Source organism: Dermacentor albipictus, chromosome 2 (assembly GCF_038994185.2).
Source record: "Dermacentor albipictus isolate Rhodes 1998 colony chromosome 2, USDA_Dalb.pri_finalv2, whole genome shotgun sequence".
NCBI lineage: Eukaryota > Metazoa > Arthropoda > Arachnida > Ixodida > Ixodidae > Dermacentor > Dermacentor albipictus.
Window position 1 is genome coordinate 105,083,066 of NC_091822.1, and position 22,570 is coordinate 105,105,635.

General features: G+C 45.6%; 2 protein-coding genes across 2 annotated transcripts; one reads left to right on the forward strand and one right to left on the reverse strand.

The window, feature by feature from the left end:
- Nucleotides 1–543: 543 nt before the first annotated feature.
- LOC135915114 (uncharacterized) lies at nucleotides 544–1,206 on the reverse strand. Its single transcript, XM_070533289.1, has one exon. The coding sequence runs from the start codon at nucleotides 1,204–1,206 to the stop codon at nucleotides 544–546; it is 663 nt and encodes a 220-aa protein (XP_070389390.1).
- Nucleotides 1,207–14,405: 13,199 nt separating this feature from the next.
- Nucleotides 14,406–14,972, forward strand: LOC139055756 (uncharacterized). The gene has a single exon (XM_070533290.1). It carries the CDS (start codon nucleotides 14,406–14,408, stop codon nucleotides 14,970–14,972), a length of 567 nt encoding a protein of 188 aa, XP_070389391.1.
- Nucleotides 14,973–22,570: the final 7,598 nt, after the last annotated feature.

The following is a 22,570-nucleotide window of genomic DNA, read 5'->3' on the forward strand; positions in this document are numbered from 1 at the left end:
GACATACTGAGTGGGTTGACTGTTTTTGGTTGCACTGTGATAATGTAACAACTTGTGGCATGCCTTATGCCTTGTTGTTCGTATCTCACTGCTTATGCAGCACTAGTCTCAAGCAAGGCGCAGTTTGCCCAAGTCACTTTCCTTATACATATACTTGGCGTTGCAGTTTAGTGACTGGTTGTATACATTGTAGTGCTGCTGTCTCTATTCTAATAATATTTTAAGTTTTATATTGTAGTTGCAAGGTTGAACATACTAAGTGGGGTGACTGTTTTTGGTTGCACTGTGATAATGTAACTGTTATGTTGCTGCGTGGGTCGTATCGCGAGGCACCATCGCGACAAGGCGTATCGGCAATAACCTTTTATTGCCGTAACGAAACAAACACAGAACAGTGGGAACTTGATAACTGCTACAATATATACATTCTTGAGGCCGGGAGAGGGCGCTCTTCAACACAGGGGTTAACTGATGCAGATACGTCATCCGCTGAACTCAGCGGCCAGAATCAGTACACAAGACTCCTTCCCCCTTAGTTGGTACTCAACAGTCAGCCAATGCCAGCACAAAGTCCCGAAGATGTTGTGGTGTCTTCCGGGAACGCTGCGAACGGCGTGGGCCCGTCAATTCTACACTTTGCTCTGTTGGTGCTGGCCGAGGTGCTGCTATGTCGTCCGAAGGAAGCATGACTGTTGGTTGCGCCTCGGGAGGTAGCATGGCAGTCGTGTGCTCCTCGGTTTCACTGGGATCTGGTGTCTTGCTGCTGCTCATTCCGCCAGGTGAAGGGCTTGACGAAGGCTGAACCTCAGGTTGTCCTTCAGGTACAGTTTCGGCTAACCTCATGGGAATGCTGCTCCACCGACGAAGCTGGTCCACGTGCCCGCGACACACACCACCATCCGGAAGAGCAACCTCATAAGAGATCGGGCCAGTTGCTCTGGAAATCATAGCAGATACCCATGATGGGCCCTGGCCGTAGTTACGTGCAAATACAGAGTCGTCGGGCTGGAATATGCGTGGTGTCGGCAGAACTTCTGCCAACCGGGAGGACTTGTCAGGGGCCTGGTGTGGATGCAGCCGATCCAGCATAGTAGACAGTCGGCGGCCCATCAACAACTCGCACGGGGCACGCCCCGTGACTGTGTGCGGAGTTGCATGCTGCTGTAGAGTGAAGTCTACCAAGCGCTTTGCCCAGCTTCCTCGCATTATTCGAGCTAATGCCTCTTTGGTGGTCCGTACCATCCTTTCGGCCTGCCCGTTCGTGGATGGATGGAATGGTGCAGATGTCACTTGGCGGATGAGGTTGGCATCCAGGAACCCTCGAAATTCTGTGGATGTGAATTGCGGGCCGTTGTCTGAAACAAGGGTATCTGGCAGGCCATGAGTTGTGAACAATCTTTGTAAGGTAGTGATTACAGCACTCGATGTCATTGACGACATTAGTATGACCTCCAGCCATTTGGAATAAGAGTCCACCACAATCAAGAAGGTCTGTCCTTGGAAGGGACCAGCGAAATCAATGTGCAGGCGTGACCATGGTGTCCGGGTCATCTCCCATGGGTGCACAGGTGCCCGAGGCATCTCGGGCCGTGTTTCCTGGCAAGGAAAACATCGCCGGACCCATTCCTAAATGGCCGCATCCATGCCGGGCCACCATACATAGCTGCGGGCAAGCGCTTTCATTCTGACGATGCCAGGGTGTCCGACATGCAGAGCTTCGAGGACCCGGAAACGAAACTTCTGTGGAATCGCCACACGGTCACCCCTACATCGCCTGCATGGACTGGAGATTCTGGAAGTACGTCCAGAAGCATGATGACCTCTGCTGGCGAAGGGTCATCCTGGCACTGGTCCGCTTGAGGCAGTCTGCTGAGACCATCTGCGTGGCCTAACTGTTTTCCTGGTTGGTGGTGGAGAGTATGCTGGTATCCGTTAAGAAAAAAGGACCAACGCAACATTCGTGGTGAAAGCATCTGTGGCGTTTGCCGGTCTGATGTGAAGAGCCCCAGGAGCGGCTTGTGGTCTGTATGGATCTGAAATGGGCGGCCGAATACGTAGTCATGGAACTTCTTTACTCCGGCAACCACAGCGAGTGCCTACTTATCAATCTGGGCGTAATTACGCTCCGTAGAGGACAAGGTTCTTGAATAAAAAGCGATTGGTGGTTCCGTGTCATCCGGCATTCTGTGACTCAACACTGCTCCTATTCCGTACGGGGACGCATCGCATGCAAGGATCACCGGCTTCTTCTCGTCGAAGTGTGTCAGCACCTGGTTGGATGCCAGTAGCTTCTTCACATTGTCGAACGCAGTTTGTTGTAGGTTTTCCCACAGCCAGGGGACCTTCTTGTCCAACAAACGGTGCAGGGGCTCAGCGACAGTGGCCTTGTGTGGAAGGAATGCATGATAGAAATTGAGAAGGCCCAGGAAGGCCTGCAGCTCGGCTCTGTTCAACGGCCGCGGTGCATTAAGGATGGCTTGCGTCTTGGCCAGTGTGGGGTGGATTCCCTCAGCATCGACTCGGAAACCCAAAAATTCCACTTGAGTCACTCCTAGCTGGCATTTCTCCTTCTTGACCTTAAGCCCTGCATCTTGGAACCGCTGAAGGACCTCTAGAAGGCGACTAAGTAGTTCTTGGTGCGATGCACCTGAAATGAGGACATCATCAAAATATGGAATGACGCCTGGTAGTCCGCGCAATAGGTTCTCCATTAAACTCTGAAAGATGCCAGGTGCGACGCTGACACCGAACTGTAATCGTCGAACGCGGAAAGCACCCCGATGCGTCACAATGGTCTGCGCCTCTGCAGATTCATCAGTCACTAGGAGCTGTTGGTAGGCCTGTGCTAAGTCTAGCTTTGCAAAGACAGTTCCACCAGAGAGGGATGCCAGCAGGTGGTTGACAGCTGGTACCGGATACGAGTGCTGCTGCAAGGCTTTGTTGATGGTGCACTTGTAGTCTGCACAGATGCGGACGTCCCCATTTGCCTTCAGTGGCGTAACAATAGGGGTTTTCCAACGAGCGTGGTCAACCGGCTCTAGGATTCCTTGTGTTATCAGCTTGTCCAGTTCGGCGTCGATTTTCGGTCGCAGTGCGAAAGGAACCCTTCTTGCTTTCAGGCGGATAGGCACAACCTCAGGGTCAAGTGCAAACTGAACGGGCGGTCCCTTGTAGCAGCCCAGCGTCCCGTCGAACACAGAGGCAAAATCCCGGAATATGCTATCAAGTGAGGATGGTTGCTGATCGATGCTCTGCACTCCCGTGATATTGATACCGAGTGCCGGAAACCAATCCAGCCCGAGAAGACATGGGCGCTCGCCCTTGACAATGACCAGGCGCAATGGGCCGTCAAAATCTTTGAACTGCACTCAAACGGTACCAACTCCTCGTACAGCGATACGGTTTGTTTGATAGTCCCTCATGACAACATCAAGTGGCTGTAGGTTTCTGACACGTCCCTTTGGAAAAATGCGTCTGGCTGTGGCGTCGGAGATAATGGAAAAAGTTGATCCCGAATCCACCTCCATCTGACACTGTGTGCCTTCGATTTTTACACTCACATGTATCTTCCTCTTGACGGGTTTAGACACTTCGTTGATAGCAGTAACTGCCAAGTCGTCGCAGTATGAAATGTTTGTGCGAGGAGCGGTCTTGAATTGTTGCATCCGGGCTTGATCTTTCGCATTTCGACGTGGGCTAAGCTGCCTCCGGGACCGGCAGACCTTAGCAATATGACCGGTTTTTCCACATTCCCTGCACTGGGCACCACGGAACCGACACAGGCGGCGTTCGTGCGGGCCTCCACAGCTGGCGCAGGGGCCGCCCACCAATCTCTCGGTGTCCCGTCGCTGAGTGAGGCTCGCACGTAACCGAAGAACATCCTCGGCGGTGTCTTGCTCGCCATCATCGCCCGTCGTCGTCCCTTGATGCACGGGCTCGAAACGTGGCGCGTTGGTGGTTTGAAACAAGGCTAGGCTGGCTTCCCGGGCAATGGCCTCAGCACCTACTGCTTCCTCGACAGCACTAGTGAAGGACACCTCTTTTTTCGCTAGTAGTCGCCGCTTCACCGTGTCGTTCTGCAGTCCGAACACGAATCGATCCCGTAGCACGGTGTCGAGGTCGTTGAAGTTGCAGTGCTGTGCCGTCGTTCGAAGAGCAGCGAGGTAGGCGGCGGCAGACTCACTTGGTGCCTGGTCGCGGCGATGGAATTCATATCGTCTGGCAAGCTCCGGTGATTTCGGCGCTAGGTGGTCACGCAGAACGGCGAGGATTGTTTCGAACGGTGTATCCTTCAGCTGGACCGGTGCTACGAGCGCCCTGGCTAATTGAAAAGTGGCGTGACCGCAGCGGCTGAGGAATATCGATCTCTTCTTGCTGGCGTCCGTAACGTCCTGCGCCTTGAGGAAGAACTGGAAACGTTCTGCATAGTCCTCCCACTCTTCAGGGTGGGTGATGTCGAAAGGCTCGAGCCCCTCCGTTGTGGTGGCCGTCATTGTGAACGAGTACGGACAGGAGCTAGCTTACTATTGCGGCGGTCTCATTCAATCCCATCCTCGTCGCCAGTGTTATGTTGCTGCGTGGGTCGTATCGCGAGGCACCATCGCGACAAGGCGTATCGGCAATAACCTTTTATTGCCGTCACGAAACAAACACAGAACAGTGGGAACTTGATAACTGCTACAATATATACATTCTTGAGGCCGGGAGAGGGCGCTCTTCAACACAGGGTTAACTGATGCAGATACGTCATCCGCTGAACTCAGCGGCCAGAATCAGTACACAACAGTAACAACTTGTGGCACGCCTTATGCCTTGTTGTTTGTATCTCGCTGCTTAATGCAGTACTAGTCTCAAGCAAGGCACAGTTTGCCCTAGTCACTTTCCTTATACGCGTTGCAGTTTAGTGACTGGTTGGATACATTGTAGTACTGCTGTCTCTATTCTAATATTTTAATTTTTATATTGTACTTGCAAGGTTGGACGTACTAAGTGGGGTGACACAATGTTTTTGGTTGCACTGTGATAATGTAACAACTTGTGGCATGCCTTATGCCTTGTTGATTGTATCTCACTGCTTAATGCAGTACTAGTCTCGAGCAAGGCACAGTCTGCCCAAGTCACTTTCCTTATACATATACTTGGCGTTGCAGTTTAGTGACTGGTTGGATACATTGTAGTACTGCTGTCTCTATTCTAATATTTTAATTTTTATATTGTACTTGCAAGGTTGGACGTACTAAGTGGGGTGACACAATGTTTTTGGTTGCACTGTGATAATGTAACAACTTGTGGCATGCCTTATGCCTTGTTGATTGTATCTCACTGCTTAATGCAGTACTAGTCTCGAGCAAGGCACAGTCTGCCCAAGTCACTTTCCTTATACATATACTTGGCGTTGCAGTTTAGTGACTGGTTGGATACATTGTAGTACTGCTGTCTCTATTCTAATATTTTAATTTTTATATTGTACTTGCAAGGCTGGACATACTAAGTGGGGTGACTCTGTTCTTGGTTGCACTGTGATAATGTAACAACTTGTGGCACGCCTTATGCCTTGTTTGTATCTCACTGCTTAATGCAGTATTAGTATCAAGCAAGGCACACTTTGCTCAAGTCACTTTCCTTATACATATACTTGGCATTACAGTTTATTTAGTGGTTGTATACATTGTAGTACTCTTGTCTCTATTCCAGTAATATTTTAATTTTTATATTGTAGTTGCAAGGTTGGACATACTAAGTGGGGTGACACAATGTTTTTGGTTGCACTGTCATAATGTAACAACTTGTGGCATGCCTTATGCCTTGTTTGTATCTCACTGCTTAATGCAATACTAGTGGCAGCCAGAATTGATGCTTGTTGAGAGTTGGTGGTTTGTAAGTGCTAAAACAGAGTGCAACAAGATGGGACAAGAAAGAGCACTCGCTTTCACCTGTTTGCATCTTGCTGTTTTCATCTGTAGGTATATGCATGAACTATCAGCACGAAACTGAAAAGCACAATCGATACAACTCCACCTTTTGCTGATTGCCAACGATCCGAAACGACCTCATTTATCATAGTTCCAGTGATACCATATTCACGCATGTTACTTGCACATGCAGTATTCAGTGCCTCGATAAGCTCCCTAACTCGCTTGTCTTTGTAACGGTTGTATAAATGTTATAAACAGGGATAAGGTGCCTCAGAGAGGCTGGCCTTATCCCTGTTTATGACCTTTATACCACAGTGTGCTATTCCATCTGTCAGCCCCTTTCTTGATTTTGGATTTGTGACGGTTGCTAATCCGACTGTTCAAACAAAGGCACGCATGGCCTAGAACAGCCCCATCGCCTAGTCTACGTCCTGCATTGACGGCAGTGCAAGCTACATTGGTTACAATATTAATGAGAGGAACCAGGGCCACCTAAGCCTGCACTGCCATCAATGCGGGACGCAATCTAGGTGACGGAGCCGTTCCAAGCCACAAAAAGTAGTGGGTTAGCGAGACTATTGAGGCAATGAATTTTGCGTGTGCAGCTAGCAGGTGTGTGATCGTTCCATCGGTGGCACTATCGAGAAAAGATCCGAGTTGTACCGGCGTTGGGGTCAGTCACCTTAATTCTTGCTTTCAGTTTCATGCTGGCGGTTCATGTGTGTATTTAAACGTGGCAACATCAAGGAATAAACAGTTGAAAGTTGGCACTCCTGTCGTCTCAAGATTGGACGTACCAGTTAGGACCCAGTTGGTTGCTTTTGGTTACACTGTGATAATGCAAACAGCCTGTTTCATGCCTTATGACTTGTTGCTCGTATCTCACTGCTTCATGCAGTACTAGTGTCAAGGAAGGCATCATTTGCGAATTTGCACAATTCTTCTAATGCATATGCTTGCCATTACAGTTTAGTGACCAGTTGTATATTCACTGTATTGTACTACTATTTTCATTTGTATAATTATTTTATTTGACAAGATTGATTCACCCTACTTAGTATGTCCAATGTTTTGGTTATACTGCAATAATGCAAAAATTCTGTGGATGCGTTATGTTCTATTGCTTGTATCTCACTAGCTGCTTCATTCTGTACTAGTGTCAAGCAAGACACATTTGCCCTAGACACTCCTTATGCGCATATACTTGCCATCACACTTTAGTGATTGGTTGTCTTCATTGTATAGGTATTACTTTCTGTGTTGCATTCATTGTATTGTATTGCCATTTTAGAGTGAATTATATGTGCTCCTGTATACTTACTGTTACTGCATACCTTATTAGCAGCTGTGCCATATAGGGAGTGCAGGAAGGGCAATTTTATTGCCTTTTTTCTTTGGTCACCTATCTACCATTTACCTTAATTACGTGATGCTGTAAGACGTAGTAAATTACTAGTCATGATGACATTGTTTAATATTGCACCTGCATTTATCACTATTGTTCAATACTTAAACGTGCCATTTCTAGCAGTCCCATAGAAGCAGTGAAATATCTCATTGCATTGAAACATGGCAGGAGTTGTAATGTTCTGTTATGTATGTATACATATTATGTATTATGCATAATAAAAGGTGGTGTGAAATGACAAAAAATTGAGCTTTACAGAATTTTTCTATTTGCCGACAGAAAAACTTGTGAAATAACAGAAAAGCAAGCATATAGAAAACTCAACTTCACAGACATTTTCTGTTAGTCGCAAACAGAAAAACTTGTGAAATTACCAAAAAATGTTAAAACAGAAAACATAGCATGACAGAAACTTTCTGTCAATTTCACAGAAATTCTCTGTTAGCTGTGAACAGAAAAACTGTGAAATGACCGAAAAATGTTAAACAGAAAACATAGCGTAACAGAAACTTTCTGTCAATTTCACAGAAATTCTCTGTTAGCTGCAAACAGAAAAAATCTGTGAATTGACAGAAAGAAGGAACAACAGAAAACATAGCACAACAGAAATTTTCTGGCAGGCCAGCTGCCAGAAAATTTCTGTTTTTTTCAATAAATATTTCTTACAGTGTAACCAAGCGCAGGTACCGGTGGATAATACATAGCTGCGTTTGATATAAGCCACTGAAGTTGTATACTGCTCAGATTGATGTAGAGCTTATTTGTAGACTTTAGCATACACATAGCGTATACCTCCGCATTTGTTGACCACATATGATCTACGTAGTCGCTCTCGGCAATCCCAAGACAGTCTTCACAGTTGTCGCATCACTTTTGCGGCAGTAGAATAACAAAAGCAAAACGCCGATCCAATTGTTATAATAGATGTTATGAACGCCAGTTTCAGATACAAGTGGATTCCAAACAGGCATCAAGCTAACAGCAAAGACACTCGTAATGTTTGTAGCTGACAACGCGGACTTTGTGAATGTGCGATGAACCGATGTTGCGCATGTGGTGTTCGCGTTGTGTGTCGTCCGATTCTCGGATACTTTTCACATTGTCTTCGTATCTCGGCTGCGTCACTAACATCGGGCGGTTTTTTGTTGCCTGATATCCTGCACTATAAACTCGTCAAAGTTTCTCATTCACTTAAAATAGGTGCCAAATTCTCTGAGCGCACCCAGTATTTCGCCGGCGGTATGCCTGCGCAGCCACGCATATGAGTAGCTCAGTGCTGTACTGATTGCTTTGACCTATCATCGGAACAGAAAATTAGAACTAACATACGCGCGGGCATCACATTTGGCGGTACGCTGGAAGATATGCTACAAATACGCTGTATTACTCATCGACGCTGGCAATAATGCGTCTGAAACGTCTGAAGGGCCCTGTAACGGCTTTTACAAACAGCTAATTCATGTTAGCGTTCCAGACTCATACGATAGGCCACAGCGTTTGTCATACAACCTTACAGCGCATATCCTTCGTCCACAAAAAAAATGAATAATGGAAAAGAAAAGCCACCCGTTCCGGCGCGCATGGCGCGCAGAGAGAGAAAGAGACGAAGAAAAAAATGAAGGAGGAAAAGGCGCTCACACTCCTCCGAGCGCGCACGCCCTCCCGCGCGGAGCTCCTGCGCATGCTCGGAGCTCTGGCGCATGCGCGGTGATGCGCCGTATCAACGAATGCGCCAGGCACGTAAACGGTTGTACCGGTGTGCGGTGTCCGCCTGATCGTTGGTGTCTGTGTATGCGTGTCTTCTTTGTGGCATCACACGTGAACTACACTAAACGGTAAGCTTTAGCAAAGATGTTTTGCGTCAATAGCTCATGATTATGTGAGCGCATTTCTTAGCGCGAACCGACTGCATGTAGCGCAGGCAACTAGGGTATAGTGTCGGTTTGTCGTTGACATGTTTGATAACGCGCTCTTGTTCTCGCTTCTACTATACGGAATGTTTTACGGCGAGCGATCGCTCGGGCTTGTTGATTTTAGCATTATGGTTTAGGCGCGTAAAAAAGGAAGTGCACCATGTTTTAACTTGATACTGAGCTACCACTAAGCGGATTGTGTGTGTTGGGCAGCCAGTGTGGTAGATTTCATTTCGTGGCGCTTGATCCGGCCGCGATGAATGCTGCGCCGCATGTGTAGTCAACTTCTCGTGACACGCTTTACGTATATATCTCGAAATTGTGTTAGCATCAAGAATTTTCAAACAGACAGGCATAGTTGAATAACTGCTAGCGTACTCGGATGAAAGGCCGTGTTTGCGAGGCATGCATCAGCAGTGTGTGCGCTGCCGTTCTCGCATAGTTTAAAAGTAGCAGTATTTTTAAGGTTCCTGGCAACCAATGTAAATAATTTTGGGAAGTTACAGCAAGCAAAACACGAGACTTGAAGAAATATCTAGCAGAAATCTCTTGATTCACCCAATCTATTTATATGCAACCACAGACGCTTTTGGAGCATGAAACCTGCGATAAGCTCGGTCACTCGCAGCTTCGCCACTTAGCAGAAAAAATTGGAGAACAATAAATTAGTCGCTCCCGCAAGCACCTTTACACGTTTCAAACTGAAGGCATTGCGTTTGACGGTAGTTGGAAGATTTGTTTTTTGTCTCTTTTTTAAACAGTTTAGCAGCAGAAGTTATCTTTCGAGCTATATGAAAAGCGTTAAGCGCCTTCCGATGCTTCGGCGTTATGCAGTTTACGTGCTCTTAAGCACAAGGCAGTTGCTGGCGCAGATTCGCATTGTGCCAGTCGTGCATGGTATGAAGCCATTGTCGTGCGTAATAAGTGTTCCGGTTTTCATTACTGTTGCATGTAGTGCCGTCGTCTTGGACAGACTGCATACAATATGCGCTGTACAAAAGAAAAAAGGACCAGATTATCAATTTGGTGGTCTTTTCTTAGTAGATAACGCACAGATTATTCAAATAATTCAGTGGACATTGCATTTGCTCTACCCCTTTATCAACACACCTAAGAGATCGTAACATGTTTTAGTTGATAAGTAACCTTATCAGTACGCCCCCATTTATGTGCATTCTACTGAAAGTGTAGCAAATGTGTTCATCTCTAAATATGAGAAAAGAGACATTGCAGACTGTTCTAAGCGGAAATAAATTGCAAATCTTAACGTGATTGTTCAAAACTGCAATCAGTATGCTGAGCATGTTCGTTCGGCACGGGCATATTGCATTAACACCTGAAAAATGTGCACAGTCCAGCCGGGTATCTTTGTTTCAACAAGTATTATTATAGGAATCGTTTGGGATTCTCGCATTTCTTTTATTTTTGTAAGTACACTGTGTGTCACATGAACCTGTCTTGAAACGAAACGTACCGTTGCTGGCACCGGCGACCATTACGGTTGTCTAACTGCTTATCATACTGTAGTATAACGAAACATCATAATGGTACTGATTAATATTGCCATGTAGTCTTTAGTCAGAGGTAAACAAAGTTAACTAGAGGCATAAGTGATGAGAGCAAATTATATTGAAAACTACTATTGAACCGTAAAAATAACTCATTGTATAGTTTTCCCTCACATTGTTGCATTTGCTTTACGTGTGTCTCTGTGTCTTCCGTACTGTACTCGTGTGGCCATCAATTACGAGCTTGCCGAAGCCCTTGTCTGCTTTATTAAACAAGGGATTCAAGTCAGTTGAATCTAATACTGCATGTCAAGTGACTGACGTGTTATTCGTTTTATCTAAATATTATGGACTGGCAGTATTTGGCAAGCATTAAACCACAATATTTTTTATTGCACTTAAGCTGCAGGCGTCATAGATTGCCAGAAAAGTTTCATGAAAACAGCCAGGGAAGGCTTGGAAAAAGATCGGGAAACTTTACATTGGCCACATAGGTATTCTGTCTTGATATATGTCATACAACGTTTCCAGAGAATCTCTGTGTTAAATATATTTTTAAAACGTTTCACCTCATAAAAATTGAAGGAAATTGGTTTATTTATTGAAAAAAAAGTCAAGCATACTGACAAGGCATTTCTTACTCAATATTTTCTTTTTTTGCGTTAGCTAAACGTCCTGAACCTCGATAGCCTAAAAAAATGTTCATCTTTCAAAGCACCTTAAATAATTTAATGTAATAGAATTCATTCGAACTGTACTATCAGTTCTGTTTCCTAGGAGGTGCATACCTGTCGTGCCATGACACAAAGTGCTCGTGTGGTATTTCGGGTGCTCATGTGGTATACCTAACTTGAAAACCTGTTAGCACGCCCAAGAGGCCTCATTACCTGTAAGAAATTAAGTGACCATATCAAAACAATCAACCCATCTGCCTTCTGTTGAAGTTATGGCCAATGACCCATTCATATAAAAGTATGAGAAAGACATTTAAATGTGTATTAAGCAAAATAAATTACAATCTTAGGCATGATACTGCGAATATTCCAGTCATGTCTTCTGAAAATATCCCTCTGCACGGGCATACTTAACTACCAGCCAAAAAAAATATGTACAGACAGCCCAACTGGGTAACGTTTCAGCAATAAATATAGAGACCATTTGGGATAAGTACAATAATGCATCATATATGAACTTGTCATAAAAGGGAACATACTGTTGCTGGCACGAGCAGCAGTTGTGACTGTTTAATTGTTCACCATACCATGCAATAAAACATTGTATAAACTACTGATTTGTATAGACAAGCAGCCATTAGTCATAGTTAAACCGCATTAAGTATTGACTTAGATGGTTTGAGCAAATATATTGAGCTGCTTAATTAACATACAAAGAATACACACTTGTTATTTTTGCCTCATATTACTGCATCTACTTATTTGCAGCATACACCTGCAGCACCTTTGGGACTAATGAGACAAAGGTCAAGGCCAGCCTGGCGACCATGCTTGCCAAGGAGTAGTGTAAATATTTAATCTGTTTCCATAATGTCATACGACATGAATTTAAGGAATTCATCTATTATATCGAGCAATAAAAACGGTGAATGCATTGCCGGTGCATTTGTTTTATTTTTCGCACTGCATGATTCAGCACTATATAAATTATTTCTGTTTATGCAACTTATATGAAAGTACACCTGGTTCAGAAGCATTATTGATCTACTAACGGTAACGCATAAGTGCAGAGGAAAAGGAACAGGTGCACATGCATAAATACATTCAAAACTTTTTGCTACCGCATGTAAACAAAAATGTAAACTAACTTGTAGATAGCCGCTATGGAGTTATGGCCTTATGCGCTCTTTGTAGACTTGTCTATAAAGTGTCTGTGTCTATAGAGTGTCTATAGATTAATTAGATTCATGTGTCTATAGATTGTGTCTATAGATTAATTAAAATTCATGTTTGTTGACAAATGTCTGCAGAATGTCATAGAAAAAAGTGTATCGGAGTATAAAGTTCTGTTTTTGTAGACAGAAGTCTATAGAATGTCTATAGACTATCTATATACATTTGTATATAGACATTCCATAGACTTCAATCTACAAAAGTAGAACTGTATATATAGTTCTACTTTTGTAGACTGAAGTGTATAAAATGTCTACAGACAAATGTCATCTTTAGACACTCTATAGACTTCAGTCTACAAAAGTAGAACTCTAAGCCTATACGCTTGTCCACAGACAGTCTACAGATAGTCTATAGACTCAGACTTCTTATAGACTAGTCTATAAAAAGTGTATGGCCATAAGTCTATAGACAGTCTATAGACAGTCTTTAGAATGAGAGTTTTTATAGACTAGTCTATAAAAACTATGGCCATAAGTCTATAGACTATCTATAGACAGTGCATAGACAATCTATGGACTCAGACTTTTTATAGACTAGTCTATAAAAAGTGTACGGCCATAAGTCTATAGACATTCTATAGACTCAGACTTTTTATAGACTAGTCTATAAAAAGTGTATGGCCATAAATCTATAGACTGTCTATAGACTAGTCTAAAGAAATGTCTATAGACAGTCTATAGACTTCATAGACAAATGTCTTTAGACTGTCTATGGACTTTCTATAAAAATTTTTGTAAGGGTAGTGACGTTAAAGAACACAGTAGCAATACTGTGAAAGACAATAATTTTATTGGGCGAACCTGTGCCCACAGAAACAGGCTACACTTAAAGCGCAACGACAGAGGCGAACACGGTCGGCGATCGCCAAAAATCTGATCAGCGGGCCAAGCGCGTCGCCTTTTCTACATGAGTCGTCGAATGTTCCAGAGTAATCGCTGCGATCCGCATGTCTTCCATAAAGTTCTACACCGTACGCTTCGCGTATATACATGCAATCAGAGGACACGATGTTCGGTGACAGACAGCGGATGGAACCATCGATAACATTCGAGAAACTTCCGCGTCATGCAGGCGCGTCCTGCGCTGTGCGATAACATTTGTGAGGCGGTGAAACGTGGTTGCCCGATAAATATAAACAAGTGCGCGTGCAAATATTCACACTTGGACAGCAAGTTAGTGGCCATTTTCGTATGCACACTGCATTAACCGGCCTTAGCATGGATCCGCGCACAGTATACTAGAGCGGGGAGTTACAACTGAAGAAAAAAAATCGCAATAGCATTCTCATCTATAGTAAGTGCTCGGTGAAAAAAGAAAGTAATACTTCAGCAGATTTACTATATGTAAACTATCGATAGGCATGCATGAAAAACAGCCTGAGTTGAGAGCGAACTCCTAAGGACGAAAGTTCCCCAAGGGCTCCTTGCAAGTTGTTAATGAAATGAGTTGTGTAGGATATTACCGAATTACTCTTCTAAGGCATCACTCTTATATACCCCACTGGTCTACTTACTATATGCAATGGTTCAGCTCAGTGTACACCAGGTCTGTATCAGAATGGGCTATCGCGCATGTGCACCGATATCGTTTGCCACTTCTTTCCCTGGCTCTCCTTTCCCTCGCTGCCTACGCAAATACATAAGCGTATGAATAAACGACCAGTTGGTCATTCTTTGCTCAGCAGCAAGTCGCCTCGGTCCGTTACTTCAAACGCGATACATGGTGTCAGAAGTGTTTGTCACGGCAGCAGAATGGACGCCGTCAAGCCCCCGGAGCCGTTGCAGCTTTCCGGAAACTTGGGAAACTTGAGAAGAAAGTGGCTACTGTTCAAGCAGAAGGAGGAACTCTACATCACAGCGACGTCGTCAGACAAGCCAAGGAAGGAAGCTGTAAAAGCGGCAATACTTCTCAGCACCGCAGGTGACGATGCCTTGGACGTGTACAACAACTTCGTGTTTCCCGAAGGTGAGGACAAAGAAGGTTATCAAACTTTGGTCAGGAAGTTTGAAGAGTACTGTCTCCCCGAAGGAAATCAGGTTTATGAAAGGCACGTTTTCCGCCTTCGAATGCAGGACGAGGCAGAACCATTTGAAAGCTTTTTGCGGGATCTCAAGAAGCAAGCGAAACTCTGCAACTTTGGAGAGCTTGAACCATCCATGATAAGGGACCAAGTGGTCTTTGGCATCAGCGACAAAAAGCTCAGGCAGAGGTTACTTGGCGAGAAGGACCTTAGCTTGCAAAAACTGACCAAATGTGCAAAGCAGCTGAAGTTTCTGCGCAGCAAAATGCATCATGGTCGAAGGAAAGGCTGCAAGTAGAGTACACGAGAGAAACTGAACGAGCCAGCAAAAAACAATATCGATGCCGTCAATGCGGAAGAATTCATGCGCCAGAAGAATGTCCGGCTCGCGAAAAGTTTTGCTACGCATGCAAGAAAAAGAACCACTTCGCGGCATATTGCAGAAGACGCCAGATAAACCAAGTCGACGAAGCACAAAAGGCCGATGATAACTTCGATATCCTGAATATCGGTGTGTGCGGCATAACTGATGGCGCGGGAGCAGATTGGACAGTTCGCGGCAAGATAGCCGGCCAAGGACTGCGATTTAAAGTAGACACTGACTCGCAAGCCAACCTATTACCTCCGTCTGTGTTCAGGCGTGCCAATCGAGCAATGGAGCCAAGAAAAAGCACAGCACTTTTAACGGCATATAACGGAAGCATTATCAAGCATGTGGGAGTCTCAACAGAAGTCCAGAGCATAAACGGCCAAGAACGTGACGTTACATTTTTTATTGTGAAGAAAGGCCGTCGCCCCGCAGGGGCGTCTGCGTCAGCAGGCGTTTGGTGTGTTGCGACACCACGTACCCGAGCACACCAGGGTTGGATCCTCCCGCATGTAGCCGTGCGCGGCTTAGCCGTGTCCGGGGAAAGGGGGATCCTGGGGGTTGAGCCGATGCCGGGTGTTCGGACCTTTAAGGCCCCCCGACGGAGGCAACACACCTCTTCGGCCTCTGCTTCACGTAGACGGCACCCCCGGACTGACCCACCCAGGGGAAATCGGTAGTTGCCTTTTCCTGTCTCTCTCTCCTTCGACCCTTCGTCTTTCTCTCACTTTCCACCTTTCCTGTCTTCTTCTCACTTCTGAATTTCTGATCCTTCTGGCAGCTAGGGTTAACCTTGTGTGAAATAACCAAGCTCGGTTATATCATATTTGGTTATAGTGGTTGTGTACAGCTGGCAATGACAGGCCTCGTTTATTTACAAGGACTGTCACGTCCCCTTGTTGGGCTCCATGGTGGGTGGCTGACACCACTGCCGAAATTACTCCAATTTTTATGGCTTCTTCTTTCCCCAGGCTTCCTGATCGCCCTCTCACAAAAATAGGGCGCACCGAAGAATGTTTCAACTTCTTTAATAAGCCCACTGAAATTTTTCCACGTTTCCACGTGATTCACAGCGAAACCCCCGACAAGACCGTAAGAACTGTATCACCTTTCGTTGTCGCGAAATGCCTAACTGAGACCCTAGGTGCAGGATACAAAGTCACGAAAATGGCCAGTGGGGACATTCTCCTTGAAGTCTGTGATAAAGCTCAGCATGAAAATCTGCAAAAGCTCATCTCGCTTAGCGACACCCAAATCTCTGTAAGTCCTCATCGTTCATTGAATAGTACACGAGGGGTAGTATCAGATCAGGACCTGCTGGAACTGACTGAGACAGAGCTCCTAGAAGGCTGAAAAGAGCAACACGTTACGAATGTACAGCGAATTAAGATCCGACGTGACGACAAAGAAATTCCGACAAAACACCTCATACTTACCTTTTGTACGAGCACACTTCCTGAACAAATCGAAACCGGCTACATGAAAATAAATGTAAGACCATATATTCCAAACCCCCGACGCTGTTTTAAGTGCCAAAGATTCGGTCACGGCTCTCAGAGCTGCAGGGGCCGTACCACCTGTGCAAAGTGCGCATCACATGAGCACCCTGCAGATAATTGCAATGATCCTCCCCACTGTGCAAATTGTGACGGTGAACACCCGGCATACTCTCGCTCTTGTCCCTTATGGAACAAAGAAAAAGAAATTATCACGCTCAAAGTAAAAGAAAATATTTCCTTCAAAGAAGCTAGAAAACGCCTCTCGTTTGTGGGGCCTTCTTTCTCCGACGTGGCACGGCAGGGGGCAGTGCCACAACGGTTCTCGGCGGCCGTTAGGACCACGCAAAGTGGACCGACGGTAGCGCCACTCGCCCCCACTGCGGGATCAGCTAGTGCTGTTCCGCAACCCAGCAAGAGCCAGCAGTCCACTGGACCTGCGGGCTCCACGACTTCTAGGGCCTCTGTTCGCACAGAGAAGCCCGAAACACCCGCGAACGTACACCGCGAGCGGGCATCCAGCGCCTCTATGGAGGCGATGGATACATCAAGTGTATCGGCGTCTCGGACGCTGAAGGATCGGCGAAGCTCTCAGGAGCTGCCCAAAAAAAGGCAAATCCCGCATCACAGGGCCTGGCAAGGTTCCTGTGGGATAACTTAGTTTTCCTCTCTAGAACACACATCACCATACACTTTCACTATGGATACACAAATATTATATTGGAATTTCAGGGGTCTTCTTCACAATCTAGATGATGTCAAGGAACTCCTACATAAATATAATCCAAAGGTGCTGTGTGTTCAAGAGACTCATCTGAAAAGCACACAAACAAACTTTATTCGTAACTACTCCATCTTCAGAAAAGACCGTGACGAGGCTAACGCGTCGTGCGGTGGCGTAGCAATTGTCGTAGACAAGTCTATAGCTTGTCATCATGTAGCCCTACAGACACCCCTCGAAGCAGTATCAGTGCGAGGAGTTCTTTTTAATAAGTTGGTTACTGTTTGCTCCATTTACATACCCCCAAACTATCATCTTCACAAAACAGACTTCTACAACCTCATAAATCAGCTTCCGGAACCCTACATACTCGTGGGTGATTTTAATGCCCACAACACCCTGTGGGGAGATTCCCGTTGTGACGCGAGAGGTCGGCTGATAGAAGATTTTCTTTTGACATCCGGTGCATCCCTATTTAATAAGAAGGAGCCGACTTATTACAGTGTGAATCACAACACATACTCATCTATAGACTTAGCAATTGGTACTGCTAGTCTTCTGTCTCACCTGAAATGGGATGTCACCAAGAATCCTTTTGGAAGTGATCACTTCCCAGTCACTCTAAACTTAACAACACAGTATGATTCTCCACCGCATGTCCCTCGATGGAAATTAGCCTCAGCCGATTGTAAAAGTTTTCAAGAATGTACTTATTTACTGCGGGACTTTTTAGAATACTATACTATAGATGATGCCGTATCATATTTTACTCATTTTATTATCGACGCAGCGCAAAAGTGTATACCACAAACAAATGGTCTTTCATCCAAAAGACGTGTCCCGTGGTGGAACGAAGATTGCAAAGAAGCGCGAAAGAGGCAGAATAGGGCATGGGGCAGGCTTCGTCGATCACCAAATGCGGAGAATCTAATTGAATTCAAGAAGGCAAAATCACAGGGCAGGAGAACACGACGACGTGCTAAGCGAGAAAGCTGGGAAAGGTACATATGTAGTATAAATTCGTACAAGGATGAGGGTAAGGTATGTAACAGGGTGAACAGATTAAAGGGCAGGGAAGCACAACCGCTTCCTTTAGTAAACGCTCAAGGCAACACCATGAAAGATCAGGCAGACTTCCTGGGTACGCATTTTGAAAATATTTCTAGTGCATCACACTATGCGCCAACTTTCCTAAAGTTCAAGGAACGCATAGAGCGAGAGCGCCTTGAACGAAAATGCGCAGCAGATGAACCTTATAACCGTCCGTTTAGTCTCGCTGAACTGAAGGCTGCTCTCAGTTCCTGCGGCAACTCAGCACCAGGTGGTGACCGCATAATTTATGCAATGATCAGGAATATGCATCCAGAAACATTGAACACACTTCTGTCTCTTTACAACACCATGTGGGTATCTGGGCATATTCCATCCTCATGGAAAGAAGCGATTGTCATCCCAATTCATAAGCAAGGCAAAGACCCCGCATTAGCCAGTAGTTATAGGCCAATAGCACTAACAAGCTGCATGTGTAAGTTATATGAAAAAATGGTAAATTGGCGTCTAATCTATTTCCTGGAAAACAACCGTCTACTTGATCCCCTTCAGTGTGGTTTCAGGGAGGGTAGGTCAACAATAGACCACCTAGTTCGCATTGAGGCAAATATTAGGGAGGCTTATATACACAAACAATTTTTTCTCTGTGTATTTCTGGACTTGGAGAAAGCCTATGACACAACATGGCGATTTGGAATCCTCCGAGACCTCTCTGCGATGGGCATACGCGGCAACATGCTAAATATGATAGAAAACTACTTGACTAACCGCACGTTCCGTGTTGGAGTGGGCAATGCCCTGTCCAGGCTATTCACTCAGGAGACTGGTGTGCCACAAGGAGGCGTGCTTGGCTGCACCCTCTTCATTGTGAAAATGAATTCCCTCCACAAAATCATTCCATCCTCAATGTTTTATTTAATATATGTAGACGATGTGAAATTAGGATTTAAGTCTTGTAATCTTGCTGTCTGCGAGCGCCACGTCCAACTCGGACTGAACAAGGTCTCACAATGGGCGAATGAAAATGGCTTCAAGCTAAACCCCCTCAAAAGCTCCTGCGTACTTTTTTCTAGAAAGAGAGGTTTGATACAAGATCCTGATATTATGCTACATGGACAACACATACCACTCAACACTGAACATAAATTTTTAGGCATAATACTCGACTCAAAACTAACCTTCATTCCCCATATCAAGTATTTGAAAGCAAAATGCCTTAAAACAATGAACATCCTGAAAATACTGTCACATACAACATGGGGAAGCGACAGGAAATGACTCATAAACCTCTACAGGAGCCTTGTAGGATCGCGGTTAGATTACGGTGCCGTTGTGTATCACTCAGCTACACCCAGTGCTCTCACGATGCTGGACCCTGTGCATCATCTTGGTATCCGCCTCGCCACCGGCGCCTTTAGGACGAGTCCGATTCAAAGCCTCTATGTCGAATCGAATGAATGGTCGCTCGATCTACAGCGGCCATACTCTACATTTCATTATCTTCTGAAAGTACATGCTAACAAAAACCATCCTTGTTATCCCACTATAAACGATATGACCTCTGCAACACTGTTTCATAACAAACCTACAGCCAGAGAGCCATTCTCGATCCGTGTGACAAAGCTGAGCGAGAAGATGAATGTTCCTATCCGTGAAAATAGTCTAACGGCTTCTGCCAAGCCGTTTCCACCGTGGTTGTGGCGAATCATTGACTGTGACACGTCATTTGTGGAGGTAACGAAGCACGCTCCAGAGGCGCACATTCATATGCATTTTCTCGAATTACAATTTAAATACCCTTGTCCAGAGTATTACACAGATGCGTCTAAATCACATGCTGGCGTGTCATACGCAGCCGTCGGCCCATCCTTTCCCGAGTCGGATGTTCTGCACCCTCAAACAAGCATCTTTACAGCAGAGGCGTATGCACTGTGGTCGGCTGCGAAACACATTAAACAGTTAAAATTACATAAGGAGGTCATATACACAGATTCATTAAGCGTTGTGAAAACATTGATGTCATGCTTCAACCACACAAATCCAGTAATTGCAGATCTTTTCTCTCTCCTCTGTACCATTTATGCCTCTGGCCAACATGTAACGATATGCTGGGTGCCTGGACACAGAGGTATTGAAGGTAACGTCCTGGCAGACCGAATTGCTACCTCCTTAGACACAAAAGCTTCCAACATGTCCGCAGCCGTTCCGGTCTCAGACCTAAAGCCATACTTACGGAAAAAAACTCAGAACCTACTGGCAGCGTAAATGGGACTCTGAAACCCATAATAAACTCCACACAGTTAAGCCACATTTAGGATACTGGCCATCACTGACCAAGTCCAGACGAAGTGATGTCCTATTCTGTCGTCTCAGAATAGGGCACACTTACGGTACACATAACTTTCTTTTGAGTGGCGGTGAACGTCCAATATGTAGTAGATGTGGGGAGACACTCAGTGTTCAGCATGTCTTCCTAGAATGCCGCGAAACACTAGTCGAGAGGAAAAAACACTTCCCTTTAGCATACAGTCAGTGTATACCACTTCACCTGGCACTGTTTCTAGGCAGAGAACCGCTATTTCACACGCAATCTACCTTAGCCTATTTAAGCGACGTTGACACGCTGCACGTTTTCTGTGCAAGAACTTCGTAACACGGCCTCTTGCGAGAAGCCACTGTTGCAATGTGAACCTTTACTCTAGCACATGCCTCCAGGCCCTTGTACTCAAGGGATCAGCTGAGGCTGTTGTGCTATTCGTCAACAACAATCACCTTTCCATTTTTATTCATGTAACACTATTACACCATTCTTGTACATTCTATACTTATAGCATACCCTACTTCAGCCATTCTCATACTTTTATTCCTTGTGTATTTTATGCAACTTATAGCTCTTAGTTTTAGGCCTCTCTACAGCCACATCACATCAGCCATTAGTTCATTCAGTACTCGTCACCACTGCCTTGGCGCTCTTTGGCCACACTTGGCCCTTGCGCCAATAAACACTACATATCATCAAGAAAGGTCGCCATGCCATCATTGGTCTCAAGGCATGTCGGGAATTCGGACAGATTCAAACAGTGAATGCAGCAGACTCAAGCGAAGAAGGTGCTCCCCAGCTGGCTTTTCCCCACCTATTTCGCGGAACCGGCTGCGTAAAGCGACTGTACAAGATGGTACTGCGACGGGATGCCGTTCCAGTGGTGCAGCCTGCCCGAAGGGTACCGTTGGCGATGAAGGAACCGCTTCGCGAAGAACTGAACCGCATGGAAGGGGCCTCTATCATTGCAAAAGTGGACGAGCCTACCGACTGTGTAAGCCCTTTAGTTGTAGTAAGAAAAAAGGACGGCCGGCTTCGCATATGTTTGGATCCAAGGGCCATAAACAAAAGCATAATGCGGGAACATTACCCGATGCCATCCCGGGAAGACATGGAAAGTGAAATATCGGCGCAAAGTACTTTTCTCAGCTTGACGCAAACGCTGGCTTCCATCAGATACCATTGGACGATGCTACGTCACGCGTGCGCACTTTCGCAACGCCCTTTGGGCGCTACAGGTTTTTAAGGCTGCCGTTTGGAATCTCTTCAGCGAGCGAGGTCTTCCAGAAGACATTAACAGAAATATTCGAAGGCTTGACAGGAGTACGCGTATACATTGACGACATTCTGGTCTGGAGTGACTCGACAGAGCAGCATAATGAAAGGCTTCGAGCCATACTAAAGCGAGCGGAGCAAGCTGGGCTGACGTTTAATGAAAAAAAAATGTTTATTTTGCGTGACACAGGTGACATTTCTTGGTGACGTGATCAGCAAAAACGGTGTCCGTCCCAGCCCAGACTTAATTGAGAGCATACACGCCATACCACCTCCGAAGGATAAGCAGGCGGTTCGAAGAATGTTGGGGGTCGTGAATTACTTTCGCAAATATGTACCCTCACTCAGTGAAAAGACATCATTACTTCGTGGCCTTATGAAGGAAAGCGTGGTGTTTGAATGAACATCAGTGCACGCGCAGGAATGGGCTCAGATCTGCGAAGCACTGATACACCCACCGCTTCTAGCACTCTTCGATTCAAAGAAAGAAACGAAGGTAACGGCAGATGCCTCGGGAACCGGCATCGGTGCCGCCTTATTGCAAAAGCACGGAAACGACTGGCGTCCAGTCACGTACGCATCGCGGGTTCTGAGCGAGAGTGAAACGCGGTATGCTCAAATCGAAAAGGAGGCGCTCACTATAGTTTTTGCGTGCGAAAAGTTTCAT